Below are 18076 nucleotides of genomic sequence, written 5' to 3' on the forward strand. Positions count from 1 at the left end.
CTGGGTTGGGGGAACTCAGGCCACGCCCCCCGCCCAGGGGGGACCTGAGGCTGCACCGCCCTGCTGATGGGGCTTGACAGGGGACCCGAGGCTGTTCCCCCATCCCGGTGCTGGGCTGGGGAACCTGAAGCTGCGCCCCCCCCCCCCCCGCCTGGTGGGGCTTGACGGGGACCTCAGGCCATGCCCCCCACCCAATGGGGCTTGACAGGGGATCTCAGGCCATGTCCCACACCTGGCAGGGCTTGACGGGGGGCCTCAAGGCACGCCCCCCAACCCAGTCTGGGCTGGGGGACCTCAGGCTACACCCCACGTCCTGGCACCAGGCCAGGGGACCTGAGGCTATGTTCCCTGCCCGGTGGGGCTTGACAAGGATGGGACTAGCCAGGTCTGGATCTATCCCAATGAGGGGCAGGGGGGCTGGCTGGGTCTGGGTCTCACGTGATTTTGAGGCACATGTGGGTGGGTGGGGACTTGACTCTGGGTCCCGTGGTGTGCCCCAGACTCTGACAAGAGGAAGGTTTTCATATACATTTTACTAATTTTCTTTCATCTCTGACACTTCTATTATAGAGAAAGGGCAAATAGCAATATTAAATTATTTCCTCTAATCCCCTTTTAATGTGCACGAATTTCATGCACCGGGCCACTAGTATATATATAAAAGTCCAGCAACAACCAGAATGACCAACCAGTTGCTATGATGCACGCTGACCACCAGGGGGCAGACGCTCAATGCAGGAGCTGGCCCCTGGTGATCAGTGCACTCCCAGTGGGAGCACTGCTTGGCTGACCGGGATGAGTGGCTGCTCCTGTTGTGGGAGCAGCCACTAGCAGGCCCAGGGTGAAGCCGAGTCTCTGCACCTATCAAATACCTGAGACAATCCAGACTCCTAAAGAGCGGAGGGAGCTGGCATAAGCAAATGGCAAGAGGGGATGTGACTGTGAAGCTCCGCCCGCCCCGCCCCGCCCCCAGGGAGGCTATCCTGCTGGCTGAGGATCCTGGAGCACTGCGGCCCTGAACATCCCCGATGGTGTCACTGACCTGGCATCACACATCAAGGACGTTCACCGAGTGGCTTTGGGGTGCAACGCCTTGAAACTTACCTGCCAGTTTCCTCCAGGACACAGAACATGCCTTTACCCAAGACATTACCCTGAAATATCAGCTCAAACCAATTTCCTCATTCAGCAGCCACTTGGCTACGCAGGATCAGTGGGGACTCCCACAGCTGGTGATCCCTGCAGGCCATGCCCCACACCAGTGCACAAATCTGTGCACCCAGGCCTCTAGTTTTTATGTCATGAGATGAAAAGGGTTGAAAACTGCCAACTTAAAATAATGGGCATTTCAACTCTTCATAGCTATATAGCTATTTCATTGATGAGAATCACTGATTGGCTGTTTCCTCTGCACACCCACCCTCTTACTGGGGATGGAGCCTGCAACCTGGGCATGTGACTGGAAATTGAACTGTGATCTCCTGGTTCATAGGTCAAAGCTCAACCAGAGGCACACCAGCCAGGCAGGTATTGCATGTTTTAAAAATTCTTGCCACATGCACACTGGTTGAAAAACGCTGCTTTAAGTGAAAGCCCATCTGAAAAGGCTATGTACTTTGTGATTCCAACTACATGACATTTTGGAAAGGGCAAAACTAGACAAACAGTAAAAAAGATTAGTTACTAGAAGTTGAGCGCGGGAGGGAGGGAGGAACAGCATATTTTTAGAGCAGTGAACATACTGTATTCGATGACGATGCATCATCATACATTATATTGCCTTGAAACTTATCTGCAAGCAGAACTATCCAAACAAATATAATGAACAGCAGCAAAAATAAGCCAGAAGGTAATCTATAGATTTTGGGTGATTTTATGAACACAGGCTCATCTATTACAGCAAATAAACCCTCTGGTGATGGATGGCGATAATGAGTAAGATTACGCATATGAGTGGTGGTGCAGGAGGTATATCAGAAACCTCTGCACCTTCTCAATTTTGCTATGAATCTAAATACTGTAAGTCTTAAACATGGACAAAAATCTGACTTTAGTGACTTGGCAATTCAGACTTGGCTGTAAAGGATCTGGAAACTTCTGTTATGTCCTGAAGGAGCACAGGACCTTAAACCATTTGCAAAATCCCATTCAAAGGGGGAGATAGAAAGCAGCAGTATTAAATCTGAACAGGAATATAAGGGAGAACAAAATCTTCTTGGCTTATCTTTAGATCTTTGTATCCTGTAATTATTTTTACTTTTTTATTGAACTTATGGGGATGATCTTGGTTAAGAAAATTATACAGCATCTGCCCTAACCGGTTTGGCTCAATGGATAGAGCGTCGGCCTGCGGACTGAAGGGTCCCAGGTTCGATTCCGGTCAAGGGCATGTAATTGGGTTGCGGGCACATCCCCAGTAGGGGGCGTGCAGGAGGCAGCTGATTGATGTCTCTCTCTCATCGATGTTTCTAACTCTCTCTCCCTCTCCCTTCCTCTCTGTAAAAAATCAATAAAATATATTTTTTTTAAAAAAAGGAAAAAAATTATACAGCATCTATATAATACAGTATGTTCAACACCCCATGTAATTTGATTTAGAAAAGGTGTTAAGTCCCAGTGCTGGCATTCACTAAAATAAAAACAAAGCTAAATATTTCCAAAACTGAAGGAAACCTCCCAATAGAAGAAACATGTCCATTCTTTAAAGTGACAAGAAACAGAAAAATGGTGCTAAAAACAAACTGTCCAGATTCATATAAACAAAAAATTTTATTCTGAATAGATCATTTTATACAGAAATCATTGAAAAAGATGTTCATTACTTAGCTATGCACTTAACAAATCGAACTATCCAAACAAAATAAACAATACAAAAGTTTAAGAAATTTACAAAAGCTGTACAAAATAACTTAATTAGACTGATACAGTCTATAAAATCTCTTCTTTCGCTATGCAATTAGAGATCTATGTAGTTTTTTTTAGGGGATAAAAGAAAGGATGTTTTAAGGCTTCTTTGAGAGTAATCCTTTTAGTTGGCTCATACTCCAACATTTTCTGAATGAGGTCAAAGAGAAGCTCATGTTCAGCATCCTGAGAAAGCATAAATTCCTGAAAGGAAAAGAAATAGTCAACAGCTTTTTCTACTACCGCTTGTATTTCTCCACCATAAAAAGGGGAAACTTTTAAGGATCGTTTAAGCAATGACCCAGGCTTACCTTTAGAGGTTTACAACGCCTTGAAACATATCTGCCGGCAGAACTGTGTTCATCCCAGTCCAATCGATCATGATGGAAATATTTACGTTTCCTAAGAGTAAGTCAATATTCATCCATGTTTATGTTGACAATGAAAATTTAAACTTCTACTTACAGTGATTGGTTTAGTCATTTATTATGCGTTTATAGACTAGACTAGCATTTTCCACAGATTTCAAAAGACAGCCTAGAGATCGTTACTGGCTTCCCAGCAAAGAAATCATCAGCTACTTAAGTGAAAAAGCATTACTGTTTTATAGTTTCTCATCAGGACAGGTGACCAACTGGTACTAAGGAAGGCACTTACTCTTAAAACATACCTGGTTTTCTGTATCATATGTTTTGGTAAAGGTCCAAGAATCCTTTCCATCATTGCTAGGTGCTCCTTACTATCATGTGTCTAGAATAATAAAGAAAACTTGTTAACTACCTGAACTTGCACATGGTGCTCCGTTCTCATTTAACATAGCTGCTACATTTCTAGTCCCTACATGATTTAGACACAAGGAAGGATGTGATCACTAAAAGGCCTACTTTCAGCAAGTTACAGCTGGAAGAAAGAAAAAATAAGGCTTACAGAACAAGATCAACAAAGATTCCCCTAATTCAGCAAGTTTAATAAATTTAAAAATATTTTAAATAAAATCATAAATTATGAAATGCCCAACAGAATCAGAATACCATTTTTATTTCTATTTATCTACAACGAATAGTCTATGATGGGGGAGGTAAAGCTATGGAAATAAATCTATGAGTTAGTGTTCATTCATGTAAACAGGCACTTTTCTTATATAAAGCACTTACTGGAAATACTGTAAAGCCAAGATAATATTCAATAAGAATACATCCTATACTCCAGACATCACATGGTTGGGACCATCCTAAGGCTGTAAGACAAAGCAAACTGTTAGGGAAAAAAATCTTCAATGCTTCTTAAAAACTTTTTAAATGTGCACAAGTCGATGTTTGAGGCAGAAAAGATCCTAAAGCAATGACTTAATCCAAGATTAAATATAATAGGATAGTATGTAAGAGTTAGGACTCTGGAGATACTAGTTTCAAGCCTTAAGTCAGGCTCTTGGGACTAGTGATTGGGGAGAAGGGGGGATTTTTTTTTTCTGAGCCTCAATTTCTTAGCCTGTAAAATAGGCACACTATGCCATATAAAGACTGATTGGACATGCAAAGTATCTGGGACATAACAGGCATTAAATTATTATGTTTTCAAACTACAAGTAAAATTTAAAATCAGTTTCAGTAAGATAAAGGTTCCCAAAGCACAATTAAATGCTTACCTAAAATAACTTCAGGAGCCCTATAATGTCTGGTAGACACCAATGTACTGTGATGTTCATCATCATATGTTGCACTTCCAAAGTCTACAACTTTAATATCTGGATTTATTAAGGTACGTTCATCACGTTTCTAAAAACCATAAATGATGATTAAGAATGCATAATATTAAGAAGGCATAAAACATTTAGAACTATGAAGTTTTACCATTGAAGACTTACCATTTTGGGATTATATGCCTCTGTGTAGTCAGACTGCACAAATAAAATGTTTTCAGGCTTTAAGTCGGTATGAGTCAACTTATTACTGTGCAAAACTGAGAATGAAACATAAAGAGTAGCTGTACTCTACAAATCAAAACAAAAGCCCCTACCAACTAAGAACACACCTCTCTGATGTCTTTGCCACAAGCCTGAAGCAGCAACATTCAATAGTCTGCTACTGAAACCCACTACCCTCCTTAAAAAATTAGCCCACCAACAGCTAACATTTCATAAAAAGTACTTACAATTCACAGACTTGCATATCTGATATGCCATCTTCCTGATATGATCCATTCGAAATGGCAGAAAACCATTTTCCTTAATAAAATCGTAAGTACTAAGTCCTAGTAATTCAAATACAATGCAAATGTGACCACGATGCTCAAACCATTCCAACATCTGGACACAGCGGCTGCAAACACATGAAAAATAACTTCGTTCAGCTTCTTATAATCGTCTTAAAATCTACCTAGGGCCATTTTCCAAGTTCTATGTTGATACTTACAATGTACTGTTGGGATCTGTTGTATTTAAGTGTTCCAGCACTTGTATTTCTGAGCGGGCAGCTTCACAGTATCTATCCACATTTTTAACTATTTTTACTGCTACATGTTTACCTCCCCTGTTAGGAGAAAAATCCAAGTTATAAATGAAAATAATAAAGATATTTTACTGCATTTTTTATCACTTTCTAACTGTACACTTCTACTTTGATTATGTTTTATCTTTTAATTGCAACTTAATGTAAGCAACTAGAATGACCTTTAAAAAAAAAAAATGGCCACAGCTGTGCCTCATGAGACAAGAAAATACTATTTTCCTTAAAATCTGTTCTCAACATAAAACTGAAATTAGAGGCTGCATGTATTATTAATTACTACTACTTAAAAATAAAAACAGCCCTAGCTGGTTTGGCTCAGTGGATAAGAGCATCAGCCTTCGGACTGAAGGGTCCCAGGTTCGATTCTGGTTAAGAGCACTTGCCCAGGTTGTGGGCTCCATCCCAGGAGGGGGCGTACAGGAGGCAGCTGATTGATGATTCTCTCTCATCATTGATGTTTCTATCTCTCTCTCCCCCTTCCTCTCTGAAATCAAGGTATTTTAAAATATATAAAAATAAAAACAGCTAGTATCTTTTACTGGGAGTTTCCCACAGACAAGTAGAAAACGCAAGGTAAAGGGTAAAGATGTATCTAACTCATGGTCAGACCATATTCTAAAGCTATCTATATTTTCTTTTAAAAGACATGTTGATTTTCTTTTTTTGAGACTTCAATCAGCTGCCTCCTGCATGCCCCCCTACTGAGGATCGAACCCAAAACCTGGGCATGTGCCCTGACTGGGAACTGAATCCGTGACCTCTTGATACATGGGTCAATGCTCAACCAACTGAGCAACACCGGCCAAGGCTAAATATATTTTCTATACCATCGATCACTCCAAGTACAATCCCAGGATAGGAAACTTACACTTTATGATCAATGCACTCCACGACTTTTCCAAAAGCTCCTTCACCTAAAGTGTCAACAATTTCATCTAAAAGAGAAAAATAAATCTGTCACACCAAGAATGGAAAACATTTTGCTTATAATAAATGCTATAAATGCAGATTATTCTAGTTGATGCTACAAATTCCCTTATCACTATTTTATTGGTCAACACTGTCAAAAAACATGTAACTATTTTTAGGTCTAATTTCAGTCTTAAAGCTAATTTCATTTAACTTGATTTACTGTTTTGGAAGTTCTACATAACAAACATTAAATTTCTAAAGAAAGCAAAAATACAATTCCCCCCCCACCACCAAAAGAAATGGAAAAAACAAACAAAACAAAACAAAAAAACAGAAAGAGAGAAAAAAGATTTCCAAATCCCTGAAATCTTAATCTATATATAGATATGTTATCTGAAAAGTTAATAAGTGTTGAAAAATATTCTATACATCTTGCACTTAGTACGTCTCCACTCTGACAGATCAGGTGACCCTCCTCATCATCCTCTACACTCCTGGATCTTTTCCTTCGGTGACTCTTCTGGAAACGTCAAGTGGGCGGCACCAAGATCATCCAGCCAATCAATATACCCGAGTGAATTCAGGGCAGAATACGAAATTCATTCAGCGGGGAGATATTCAGGCATTCAGATACACGCCAGGCCACAAACGGTTGGCAGGAGCAATTTCAAATTCAGTCCCCAGAAATTCACAGGGCACATAGTTTATGTTAACAGGAGAAAAACATGGCAAGGAACAGATTTTCAGATAAGATACTCAAAGTGGCAAGGCAACAAAACATAACACAATTGTTTTCTTTAAAAAAATGCTTAGTTGTAGCATTCACTGAAACATAATTTTAAGTTTCTAGTGTCCCAATTTACTGTTGCAAAATCGTAGGATGTAATATTTACTTGTTAAAGTAGACTGTGGCCAAATTAAGATTTCCTAACTAATCTAAGAAAGTAAAATATTAAGATAGTAAATAAAATTAACGTCCTAATTTGGGGAAGAAAAAAATTTTTTTGGCATACAAGAATAACACCATGACACTTTAAACGCCATCTGAGCTGATCTCCAAATTAATACACATTCCACATTCCATAATGTTCACATCTGTTAAATGGTGGGCTTAGTGAGGAAAAAAAAAAAAAAAAAATGAGAGAATGCTTTGCTAGAACAAAGTTAAACTAATCCTCATCAGACAAAAATAAAAAGCCTAGTCTACTTTTGTGGTAAGACTTCAATTTATCAAAAATCAGATTTCTTGAAGTACCATGAAAAATCTGTCAGACTATCTATTGCAATCATTGCAATAAACTAATCTAAATTAAATCCCCTCCACTATTTCACGGAAATGACAGTTGCCAACTAGTAACAAAACTTATGTAACTAAATATATACTGTACTTGGGGCATTTCCTATCCAATGCACAAATAGAAAGGATCCTGCAAGTTAAAATTGAGATAACTTCATCTTAAACAGAACTTTCTCAAATGATCAAACACAAATTAAAGTTCTCTTGTTCCAAGGGGAAATAAAATTTCCAAATGTTTTAAAAGCGCTCCTACCCCATGTGAACGATGACGTGTGGTGCTGTGGTGAATCCTGTGTTTGCTTTTATAGCTACTTCGTCCACTCCTACCAGAGGACTTGCTACTATGGTTCTGGTATCTGCTTTCATGGTCCCTATGGCGATGTCCGGATTCACACCCTTGACTGTAGTCATTTCTATATTCATCAATGTAGCGCCGACTATAATAATCTCTCTCATTTATGGACCTGCTTTCCAAATAATGACTAGGAAAATAAAAATAAAGACTTTTTCAATGCTTCAGGCTAATACCGAATATCCTCAAGTTCTCAGTAAATCTCTTAATACTCTAAGATTTTGTTTTCTCCCACCAACCAAAACACACAATTTTACAAGCATTACAAGCCATCACCGCAAACAGGAAATGGTAGGCATGATTACTTATTTAAGTGACACCAACTTTAACTGTGGAAATGTATCTTTATCTAGGACATGCACTCTCCTGCTTACCTATCCGAGGTTTTAGCGTGATCGTACTTGCAGCGCTTGCTCTCGCGGGCGCTGCTGTGGGATCGCCTCGCCCTCTTGCGGCTGCTGCTGCTCCTCCATTTTGCACACTCCCAATCTTTTTCATCCCAATCAGGACAATAACTTCTCTTCGAGTGCCTCATCTACGTAAAACACAAGTTTCCCCGTTTTATAGGACACCGCATGTCAACAAGGAACAGCTCAATAAAATTCTTCTTGGCAACCTCACTCTAGTTGTGACCCTGTTTATCGATTTTGGCAAAATCGTACCCCTTTCTTGCCAGCAGAAACGTAATCCAAGTTCACATTATGTAACCCTCCCCCGTTTGAACGTGCATCAAAAACTAGCCTCCAACTCACAAGCAACCATACATGTTCTCGAAACAATCATTTATTAGTGAAAACTTCTGTAAAGGAGGTAAATCGACCAAACTAGTAAGGCCTCAAGTCAACGATGGCATTGCAAAGCAAAACGACAAAATTCCGTCTTCTGAGTGCACGTACTACATCTGACAAACCAGCGTCTCCTAAAAGCCATCTTACACGTCAGTTTTCTTACACAATCGGCTTAGGAGAGGGGGAAGCCATCTTCCTTCCATAAATGTTTCCAACCAAAATCCCTGACTTGACTCCACCACGTCTCCGCACTCGAACTGCTCCAAGTGGGGCGCAGAAATTCAACACAAAATGCCTGACCACACACGCCCTCAAACACTGTATTATTTCTCCTTCCTCGGGTTCCCAGACAACATTGAGGGGGCATTCCAGTCCTGTAAGAAGCGACTGGACGTTAAGGGATATCGCCTTATACCGGGCCAGCGCCTTCCGTCTTTGTCAGCACAGCCCCTCACAGAAGCATCATTTACGTAGAACCTAGGTAAACACCAGCCTCGACGGGCGCTCCGCCGCCATCTTACAGCGCGGGAGGCGGCGGCCGCTGCAGACAAGATGGCGCCCGCGGCGTCAGGGCGCGGCCCGCCCCACCCCCGCCTTGCAAACACGGTCACTATCCTCCGCCAGGGTCTGGGGCGTCGAGGTTACAGCAGAAACCCACGGCAACAGGCTGGACAGAGCTGGATGGGGCGATGGGAAAAATGACTCGCCGTGTAGGAGACCGCGGGCGGCATCCTACGGGCCCGGGTAGGACGGCATCACCGGGCGCTCGCGGGGCGCAGAAACAGGGCCTGACACCCAGCCCGCTTCCCCCTGCGCTTACCGTCCTGGCCAGAGAGTCGAAGCCGAAGGAGACAAAGCTTGTAACGCGACAGCGGAGAAGGCCCTGCTGGCTGGACAGGCTCCGACAACAAAATGGAGCTGACAGCCACTGCGTCAGGACACTTCTGAAAAACACAGGTGACGCTGCAGCGTGACCCGCCCCCGCCCTGGGCGGGGCGTGCGCGGGGGGCGGGGGGCATGCGCAGGAGGGGGAGGCAGGGCTCGCGGCCCCGTGTGCGCAGGCGTCGGGGCGCGAGAGGCTCTACTGAAGGCGACGGGGAAGCTGCGGTTCCGGGGAAGCTGCGACGGCGTCCGTGTTGGCCAGGGCCGGCTTGGGATAATGGGGAAGCACTGAAAGTATTAGTGAGAAGAGACTGGTCTGTGCTCACTAAAAATTGTATTTGTGAACGCTGGAGACGAGGAAAAGTGTGTTTAGCGCACATTATGTGTGGGCTGAGTGGGGAGTGTGTTCCCAATTAATAACTTTAAGTCAATCCCCACTATCTGAGAATGTGACTGTAAATAGGGCCTTTACAGAGGCAATTAAGGTTCAATGAGGTCACTAGGGTGGGACCTAACCCTAATGTCTTTCCTTATAGAGATTAGGACACACAGAGGAAAGACCCCGTGAAGACAGGTGGTCACCTTCAAGCCAGAGGCCTCAGCGAACCCCCGGCACACCCCTGGGTCTCTCCATCTCTGATGGTCCAGTCAAGGCTCTGGCAAACTTCCTTAAAGGGCCAGCTATGGTCTCTGTCACTACCCATCGGGATTGCTGTTGTAGCACAAACCAGCCAGGATGGGATTGGTTCCAAGAAGGAGTTATTTACAAGAACAGAAGGGCAGTCTGTTTGACCAACCTCTGACTTAGATGGGGAACCATATTCCTCTCCTTTTAAAGAGAATTTTGGTTGGTCAGCAATATTATAGTCGTCTTTGTAGTGGAATACATCCATCACCCAAACGTTAACGTGATCAGTGTGAAACCGAACCCAGTGGGAGTGGACAGAAATCATGACTCTGGATCTTGCCCTCAAGGTGGGCAGCCAGGATACCGCCCTACCTATGCGATCCTTTTGGCTATAACTGAGATGACTTTGTAAGAATGAGCCCAAAAGTGACCATACTGGCACTACTTCAAAAAATGGCAGCGTTTGCTCTAGCTGGTTTGGCTCTGGATAGAGCGGCCGCCTGTGGACTGAAGGGTCCCAGGTTCTATTCCGGTCAAGGGCATGTGCCTTGGTTGCGGGCACATCCCCAGTGCGGGGTATGCAGGAGGCAGCTGATTGATGTTTCTCTCTCATCGATGTTTCTAACTCTCTCTCCCTCTCCCTTCCTCTCTGTAAAAAATCAATAAAATATATTTTTTTAAAAATGTTCCATGGGCAAATCAGTTGGGAAATTTTGAGTGTTTACTGGACTCTATAGATATCTCTGAGCCCCTATTATAAATCTAAAGACCAAAGGAAATAGCAAATGTATTGGCTGGCCTTTCTATACTACCTCTTTATCTTGTCTTTCTTCTTTGTAACCTCACAAAGTGAACAATTAATGAAAAATAATACTTTCACAATGTGGACTAGATATAGTAGAAGTCTATAATAAGGCTGCTCAAAAATGACTGATTTGAAACTCAGCATTTAAAAATAAATGTTTTTATGAACAAAAGGTAAACATTTTTTTAAAATTAAACTTAAATACATTGGATATAGTTGTAGTAAAGAATATGCTCAATCATAGGAGTAAAAGTTATTTGGTTCCCCTTGTTCTCATGGACTCAGAAGATCTTAGTTGTAAACAAGCAGGATGATACAATCTGTTGACATACTTTAAACTGGGTAAACCACAATAAGTGTGTTCCTCAAATAGTTTACCAAGTATTTGTCCATGCCTATTATAACTACTGAGCAAATGGGTTGGCATGAATAGTTATATCCTTAATGTGTACATCATTAAGAGGTCGGTATGTCTTCTCATTTACTGGTAACTTCTCCAATTCATCTAGAGTCTCCAGACCATCTATTACCCTGAAAGAGAAATAATACAATCGAAAATTTTCTGATTGAAACAAAATATCCATATATGTATAGCAATTATAATATCCTTAATAGAAAAGGACCATCCCAGTCCATCTTGTTTAAGCCACTGTTTTTCAGATCTGTTAGTTGCTGTAAAATGCTATCTCAATGAAAAGACACATTACTGTTAATTTGCATAATGGACCAGAAAAAAAGTATTAGCCTGTCTTTGAGAAAATCAGGAAATAGGCTCAGAGAGGTTATAATTTCCCAAGGTCACAGGGCAGGTAAGTGGTGGACTTCCATTCCAGATACATTTAGCTCTTAGACTGCACTTTCCATATTAGTTATGCTACTATCACAGCCACTCATATGCATCCTTTGCAATGGAATTCCAAAGAAGAAAACCATAACCAGGATACTCACTTTCCAAATACTGTGTATTTCATGTCCAAATGTGGCTGCTTGCCATAGGTGATGAAAAACTGAGATCCATTGGTATTTGGGCCATTATTAGCCATAGATACAACACCTCTAACGTTGTGCTGAAAAAGACCAAAGTATTAATTTATGTTTTTAAATAAATATTCCAAATACAGGACTAAAACAAGACATGCACTCTTTAACCTCCCAATATTTAAGGAACCAAGAAAACATTTCATCAGTGTCTACTTGGGCAAACCCAAATATTCAGTTGCTGTATTATCTGTATCTCTGAAAACTTAAGTTGTTTGTATATCAAATTATATCCCCCAATTAATTTCATTTTCACTTTGAAGACATATAGCCACAAACACTTTAAGTAGTACCAATGTATAATAGAAATAATCCTTACATTTATGTTATGCTGGAATGAAATATCAGGCAGACAATAAAACCAAAATTCCCATAATCTCTTCACACATACACTGGACTCTGGCTAGTTTATCTGTAAAACAAGGGAGTTTGGACTAGTTCTGGGTTTATTCATAATCCAAATGCTCACAAAGGTCAGCAGATAGTAAGTTGATGAGTGGGCAGAATGTAAACATTAGGGAGTGGTGGAATCTGGCTAAAGGAGTAGTATTATCTCTTGCCTAATGTCTTTAAAAATTTTTTTTTAACCAATGGCTATAGAGAATGCATCTATGGGTCTTCACCCATTGGCAGTCAGTTCATAACCCCAGGACTAGGTGATCTAGGCTATTATAGGAATTAGCAGGGAACCTTAAAATATAATCAAGGTCGTGACCAGTCCTACTGATGATTTTTCTCTATATTTGGGAGAGGGGGAGGAGAAGGAAGTAAGGCCCTACTTTTTTATTTTATTGTTTTTATATATTTTTATTGATTTCAGAGAGGAAGGTAGAGGGAGAGAGAGAACATCAATGATGAGAGAGAACATCAATGATGAGAGAGAATCATTGATCTGCTGCCTCCTGCATGCCCCCTACTTGGGATTGAGCCTGCAACCCAGGCATGTGCCCTTGAACAGAATCAAACCCGGGACCCTTCAGTCCGCAGGCCAATGTTTTATCCACTGAGCAAAACCGGCTAGGGCTACTTTTTTATATTTTTAAAACTTCCACTGGTGAGTCTGTAACAACAGCCAAGGTTGAAAACCACTGGTTTAGGATTACAGATCAGTGTTATGAAAACTGCCATTAATTAATGTCTAAAAGGTTGTTTTGTTTCTAATTCAGTAAAGGATGATTTTAAAAATAATGTATCACTTCCTAACCTCAACTCCTATAACAAGGGTAGTATTTCTTTATGATAGAAAAGCAAAAAGATAAAATAAATTACTCCTAGTCTAACTATCCAGAGGTAAATACTGCAATTAATTTTTTTTTCCAGAAAATCCACAGTATATTTTAATGTAACTGAAATAGAATATACTAAATTACATATCCTGATTGAGGGGAATTTGTCTCTCTTTTTTGTTTTGTTTGTTTGTCTCTCTTTTTTAAATTATGAAGTTATCATTCTGTGCAGATACAAAGTTTAAAAGACCACATAATAAACTGTTAATTAATGTCATCTCTGGAAGTGGTTTTATTTTTTATTTTTTTTAGAGAGAAAGGGAGAGGGAGAGGGGAGAAACATCAACTGGCTGTTTCCCACATACACCCCGATGGGAGATTACAGCCCACCAACTGGGGGTGTGTCTTGACCAGGAATCAAACCAGTGACCTTTCAGTGCAAGGGTCGACACTCAACCAACTGAGCCACATGGCCAGGGCTGATTTTTTAAAATAGGTATGCATCAGTTTTTTAATTTTAGAAAAAAAATTCTTTAGAAAGTTTTAAAAATAATATGATAAAGAAAATTAAAATCCCTAATTTTACATGCTTAAGATATATTTACATGCACTTCTCTTTAACCTTGCTGAAATCTACCTCAGGCATTAAGTAACATTAACATAGGGATATTTAAACATCTAACAGATAATGGAAGTTGGATATTGATAATGGCAATATTGCAACCAGGAGGTCTCCCCACTCTCAAAGAAGGCCAATGGTTCGTGTCATTCAACATGAATTTTGTAGTGAGACATGTAAGCCCCTTTGGTATATTACTGATTAAAGATTTCAGGCTGCACCCAAAGATGAGCTCACTTAATATCAACATCCATGTGATGGTGAGATTCCAGTATATATTTTAGGCTTGAACTGCCATTTATATTTCCCCCCTAATATCATTTACCAAGTATGCAGAAACTATAAAAAAGTGTGTATATATGTTCACTTGTGATGTTAACTTGTGTTACTACAACATATGTATCAAAGTTTCCAAGTGTATACATGGCATGAAAAAATAATTTTGAAGCTTGGGGACATACCTTAAGATATTCACTATATTCATCCTCAAATTTCTTTCCCCAGATACTGTTTCCTCCTCTTCCGGTACCTGTATTACAAGACAAATAAAAGAAGTATCTAATTAGAGAAAGGGTTTATTTTCTAAAACCTAAGGGCTATTTGTAACTCTTTAAGTACAAATAAAATTTGATATGTCCTCTTACTTCCCAAAATTTCACTTTATAAACCAGAAAAATCTCTCTACAAAAACAAAAACTCTCCTTATCAATATTCATCTTTGAGAGCTTGGTGCTAGTAGCTTCAGCTTAAATACTGCTTGCTATTGTAAGGTCGCCCAATTATAAACACTCCACATGCTTTTATTTTTCTATTCTTTGGCTATCCCCTGCCCTCTTCATACTATATACACAATTCTCTAGATAGTAATGGAATAACTTACCTGAGGGGTCTCCTGTTTGAACCATGAAACCCTTGATATTTCTGTGAAATATACAGCCATTGTAGTAATTACTGGCACAAAGAGCCAGGAAATTCTGAAGAGAGAGAAAATGATGATTGAGAAATCAGGGAGCAGGAACATTTAAGATAAAGAACTACGTGTATTTACTAGAAACACGATAAGAGTATATTTAAACTATGTCTTTTAGGCATCGCTTTGGATGATGTTGCTTCCCTGCCTAAAGCACTTTATGGCTTCCTTCCGGTTTTGGAGTAAGATACAAACTCCTAAGCAGGGCCTACCTCTACATCTCATGATAATGACCCCTCCCCTGTGGCTCACTATGTTAACCCCGTATCAGCCTTCTAAAAATTCATCCCCCAGAGGCAGGCTTTCCTACCTTCAGGCCTTTGTACCTACCATCTCTGTACCTAGAATGTTCTTTTTATCTGTCTTTTCATGGAGATGCGTCATCACCTTTCACAGTTTAGGTATCCCTTTCTTGGCTAGGCCTGCCCTCACCTTCTTTTAAATAATTCCTTCCCCATTATTCTCTATCTCAACATTTTATTTCCTTCAAGGCATTATCACTCTCTAGAATTAGTTTTTTTCTAGAATAAATTCCCTCCTCCCTAACTATCTCCCCACCTAGAATATTAGCTCCACAAGGGCAAGGAATGTGTCCTGTTCATCACTGTATTTCCAAACACTGCCAAGATAGCCTTTCACGGGTAACTATTGAGTGAATAAATACACATAGCTGACTTTTCTTCCTTCTAACCTTGTCATTTAAACAAGTGAGATAATGGGACATATAGCTCTCTTACCTGATATCTAATGATTACTTATGTTTCCTAAGGAAAATGAGCCAAAAGGAAAAGATACCAGCCCCCCTATCTGCGCTTCAATATCAGGAAAGGTACGTGGAAATTAGGCCAGAAATGATGATGGCTGGTTTTTCCTGACAGTGGTTTCATACAAAAGTGTTTGGGACATTGTTGGCTTTTTAGATCAGTCAATTTCACAATGGTTATCCTGTTGCATTAACTCATTTTTTGTTTGTTTATAGCGGTACTCACTTCACATGCTTTGGGTGTCCTCTCGCAGAAGATTTCTATTTTAATATCGCCTACGTCTGTATGCAGTGTCACTGACTGAAAAGGAGACAGAATGTGAGAACAAATGAGATTTCTTCAGGTGACTTTATGCACTGTATGATTTCCCTAACTAGATATTAAAGATATTAAAGACAATGTAAACAAAAACAGAAACACTGTTTCAGAGATGACCGGTCCACATAGCAGCTGTAAGAGAAGTTTTAATCCTTCAATATTTACTTCAGCAGTAGAATAAAGTTCCAGGAGATAAATATATGTTAGGGTAAAATGGTATCTATGCTAAAAATTGCGGAGCAAATATTTTAATTGAAATAAATTATTTTAAGTTTGAATTTTTCATCAATAAAAACAAAAACAATTGTACTGTTAGAATTACTTATTTAAATGGCATTCACCATCGTTAATATTTATTTTAAAAAGAGTATGAGAATGACTTTCCACCCTTTCCCTTATGTAATTTAATTATGAGGGACAAGGTTAAAAATTCCTTTCTCGACCAAAGACAGGACATAAGAAGCATCAGTGTTTCTAGATCCTAATTGTGCAGAGGTAACCACAGTCCTTTTTTTTCATAGTACTCTTTATTTTTGTTTTTTGTTGTATCTGTTGCTTCGGTAGCTTGAATACTCCTTTTGTTATCCCATTCCCAAAAGGAGGAAAATTATTATTCTGGGCCTTCCTTGTTCACTCCTCTTCATTTTAGGTTGGTATCTAGCAGTCAGAGTACGGCCAGGTTGAAGATAGAAAGCAGGAGTGTGTGCGTTGGGGTTGGGGAGAGGGGTGTGGGTCATTACTCATTGCTGTTTTTCCACTTCAAGCCCTTTGCCCCCCTTAAATACAGAGCAAAAGGTTCCAATTAACATTCTAATACCAGGGCTATTCCCTTCTGCTGCTCCTACTCTCCCTTCTCATCTCTGTCGGTCTTGTAATCAATCTCTTTCTATAAAAGGTAAATTCTCTGAAAACATAAGTAATTTTGCTTATTTCTGGTCTTGTTTAGAACCATGTTTCACTGCCTGGCCATTGATATTTCCATGCAGTTTTCTTTCCCTTGACTGAATACCTAAAAATTACTTATAATGAAAGCCATTCATAAGAATTCTATAAAACTTACCATTTTTCTTCTTGATGGTTACTGTTAATTTCTCAGTCTTACCGAGAAAAGTTCAAAAACGAATCTCCATTCCCAAAAGAAAAGAAAAATTAAGTTCATTTTTTCTCTCTTTTCACATGCTTACGTTTACTGCATATTTAAAAGAAAAAGTCTCCAAGAACACCCCCCCCAACCCCCAAGTAATAAAAATCGGGTGACGGAAGGGATGAAGAGATCCTACCCGATTTAAGCGCCGACCTCCTGACTGCCCCGCTCCCTCGCCCAGCGCCTCCTCCCAAGTCCTCCCGCAACCGGGTGCGCGGCCGCCCGGGTCTAGGCACCGCGTCCCCTCCGCGCGGCACGTCACACTGCCCCCTGCAGGGCTTTTCCTCCCCTCCAAGGCTCTGCTCAAAACTCTACTTAAAAATGCCTTCATCCCGGTGCCTTCTCTACTTCCTTTCCCCACAGCACTTGCCCTAATACATCATGTGCTTTCTTAACGTATTAAACCTGTTGTTTCGACAACAGCCTCTCCACCCGGAATGCTCACTCGAAGCAGCCCAAGAAGTAAAACACAGCGCTCTGCGAGTATATGAGTAAGTCAGTGAAAAATGAGCGCCTTACCCCATACTGTACCACTTCGGTGAGCACAGCTGTTGTTAAGACAGAAAAGATGCGATTGCAGGTGCCCCCACAGGTCTGTAGATTCGAAATTAGTTTCTGGAGGCCACCGGAAGCCGAGCACCGGACCCATTCGAGAGAACGCCCCTCGCGGGCTCGCCTCCTCCGGCCCCCTCCCTATCTCAAACCAAAACGACTAGAACTGGGGAGACAATGTAATTTATGCCCACCTGGAACACTTTTGGCAGTGAAAAGGAACTCTTTTCATTAAACTAGGACAGGAATCCTAACCCGGAACTATTCTGAACAGTCTCTGGAAGTGCCTCGCACTCAGCGGTAGAATGGGAGGGACCACTTCCGCCCGGCGCATGCCCCAGCCAGTTCCCACGCCGCGAGATCCCTCCCG

The 18076-nt window shown here is 40.8% G+C and overlaps 2 protein-coding genes across 4 annotated transcripts; both read right to left on the reverse strand.

Annotated features, from left to right (window-relative positions):
• Nucleotides 1-2750: 2750 nt before the first annotated feature.
• Nucleotides 2751-9742, reverse strand: CLK1 (CDC like kinase 1). The gene is made up of 13 exons (XM_080668013.1): nucleotides 9581-9742; nucleotides 8347-8507; nucleotides 7874-8102; nucleotides 6753-6843; nucleotides 6280-6346; nucleotides 5316-5432; nucleotides 5056-5222; nucleotides 4769-4863; nucleotides 4550-4679; nucleotides 4059-4141; nucleotides 3575-3654; nucleotides 3216-3306; nucleotides 2751-3108 (listed from the first exon to the last, which is right to left on the reverse strand). Exons 2-13 carry the CDS (start codon nucleotides 8505-8507, stop codon nucleotides 2965-2967), a joined length of 1455 nt encoding a protein of 484 aa, XP_080524139.1. The 5' UTR covers nucleotides 9581-9742; the 3' UTR covers nucleotides 2751-2964.
• A 1413-nt stretch (nucleotides 9743-11155) lies between these two features.
• On the reverse strand, nucleotides 11156-18009 carry PPIL3 (peptidylprolyl isomerase like 3). Of its 3 annotated transcripts, none has more exons than XM_080668015.1 (7): nucleotides 17901-18009; nucleotides 17071-17134; nucleotides 15918-15992; nucleotides 14839-14932; nucleotides 14420-14487; nucleotides 12024-12142; nucleotides 11156-11606 (listed from the first exon to the last, which is right to left on the reverse strand). In XM_080668015.1, the coding sequence occupies exons 2-7, from the start codon at nucleotides 17071-17073 to the stop codon at nucleotides 11480-11482; spliced, it is 486 nt and encodes a 161-aa protein (XP_080524141.1). In that variant the 5' UTR covers nucleotides 17074-17134; nucleotides 17901-18009; the 3' UTR covers nucleotides 11156-11479. The 3 variants fall into 3 exon arrangements, with proteins under 3 accessions (XP_080524141.1, XP_080524140.1, XP_080524142.1); XM_080668014.1 differs by having other exon boundaries at nucleotides 17674-18008; XM_080668016.1 differs by lacking the exon at nucleotides 17901-18009 and adding an exon at nucleotides 17291-17532 and having other exon boundaries at nucleotides 11159-11606.
• Nucleotides 18010-18076: the final 67 nt, after the last annotated feature.

The sequence above is a fragment of the Plecotus auritus genome, assembly GCF_963455305.1.
Source record: "Plecotus auritus genome assembly, chromosome: 5".
NCBI lineage: Eukaryota > Metazoa > Chordata > Mammalia > Chiroptera > Vespertilionidae > Plecotus > Plecotus auritus.

Excerpts from the sequence above, each read along its gene's own strand:
- CLK1 (XM_080668013.1), bottom strand. The coding sequence starts at position 8,507 with ATGAGGCACTCGAAGAGAAGTTATTGTCCTGATTGGGATGAAAAAGAT. Across the intron at positions 6,844-7,873 it reads CACGTCATCGTTCACATGGG|AAGAGTCACCGAAGGAAAAG; the intron begins GTAGGAGCGCTT and ends TGACGTTTCCAG. Across the intron at positions 3,109-3,215 it reads GGCGTTGTAAACCTCTAAAG|GAATTTATGCTTTCTCAGGA; the intron begins GTAAGCCTGGGT and ends TTTTCCTTTCAG.
- PPIL3 (XM_080668015.1), bottom strand. Across the intron at positions 12,143-14,419 it reads AATATAGTGAATATCTTAAG|CACAACGTTAGAGGTGTTGT; the intron begins GTATGTCCCCAA and ends GGTCTTTTTCAG. Across the intron at positions 11,607-12,023 it reads AAATACACAGTATTTGGAAA|GGTAATAGATGGTCTGGAGA; the intron begins GTGAGTATCCTG and ends TTTCTCTTTCAG.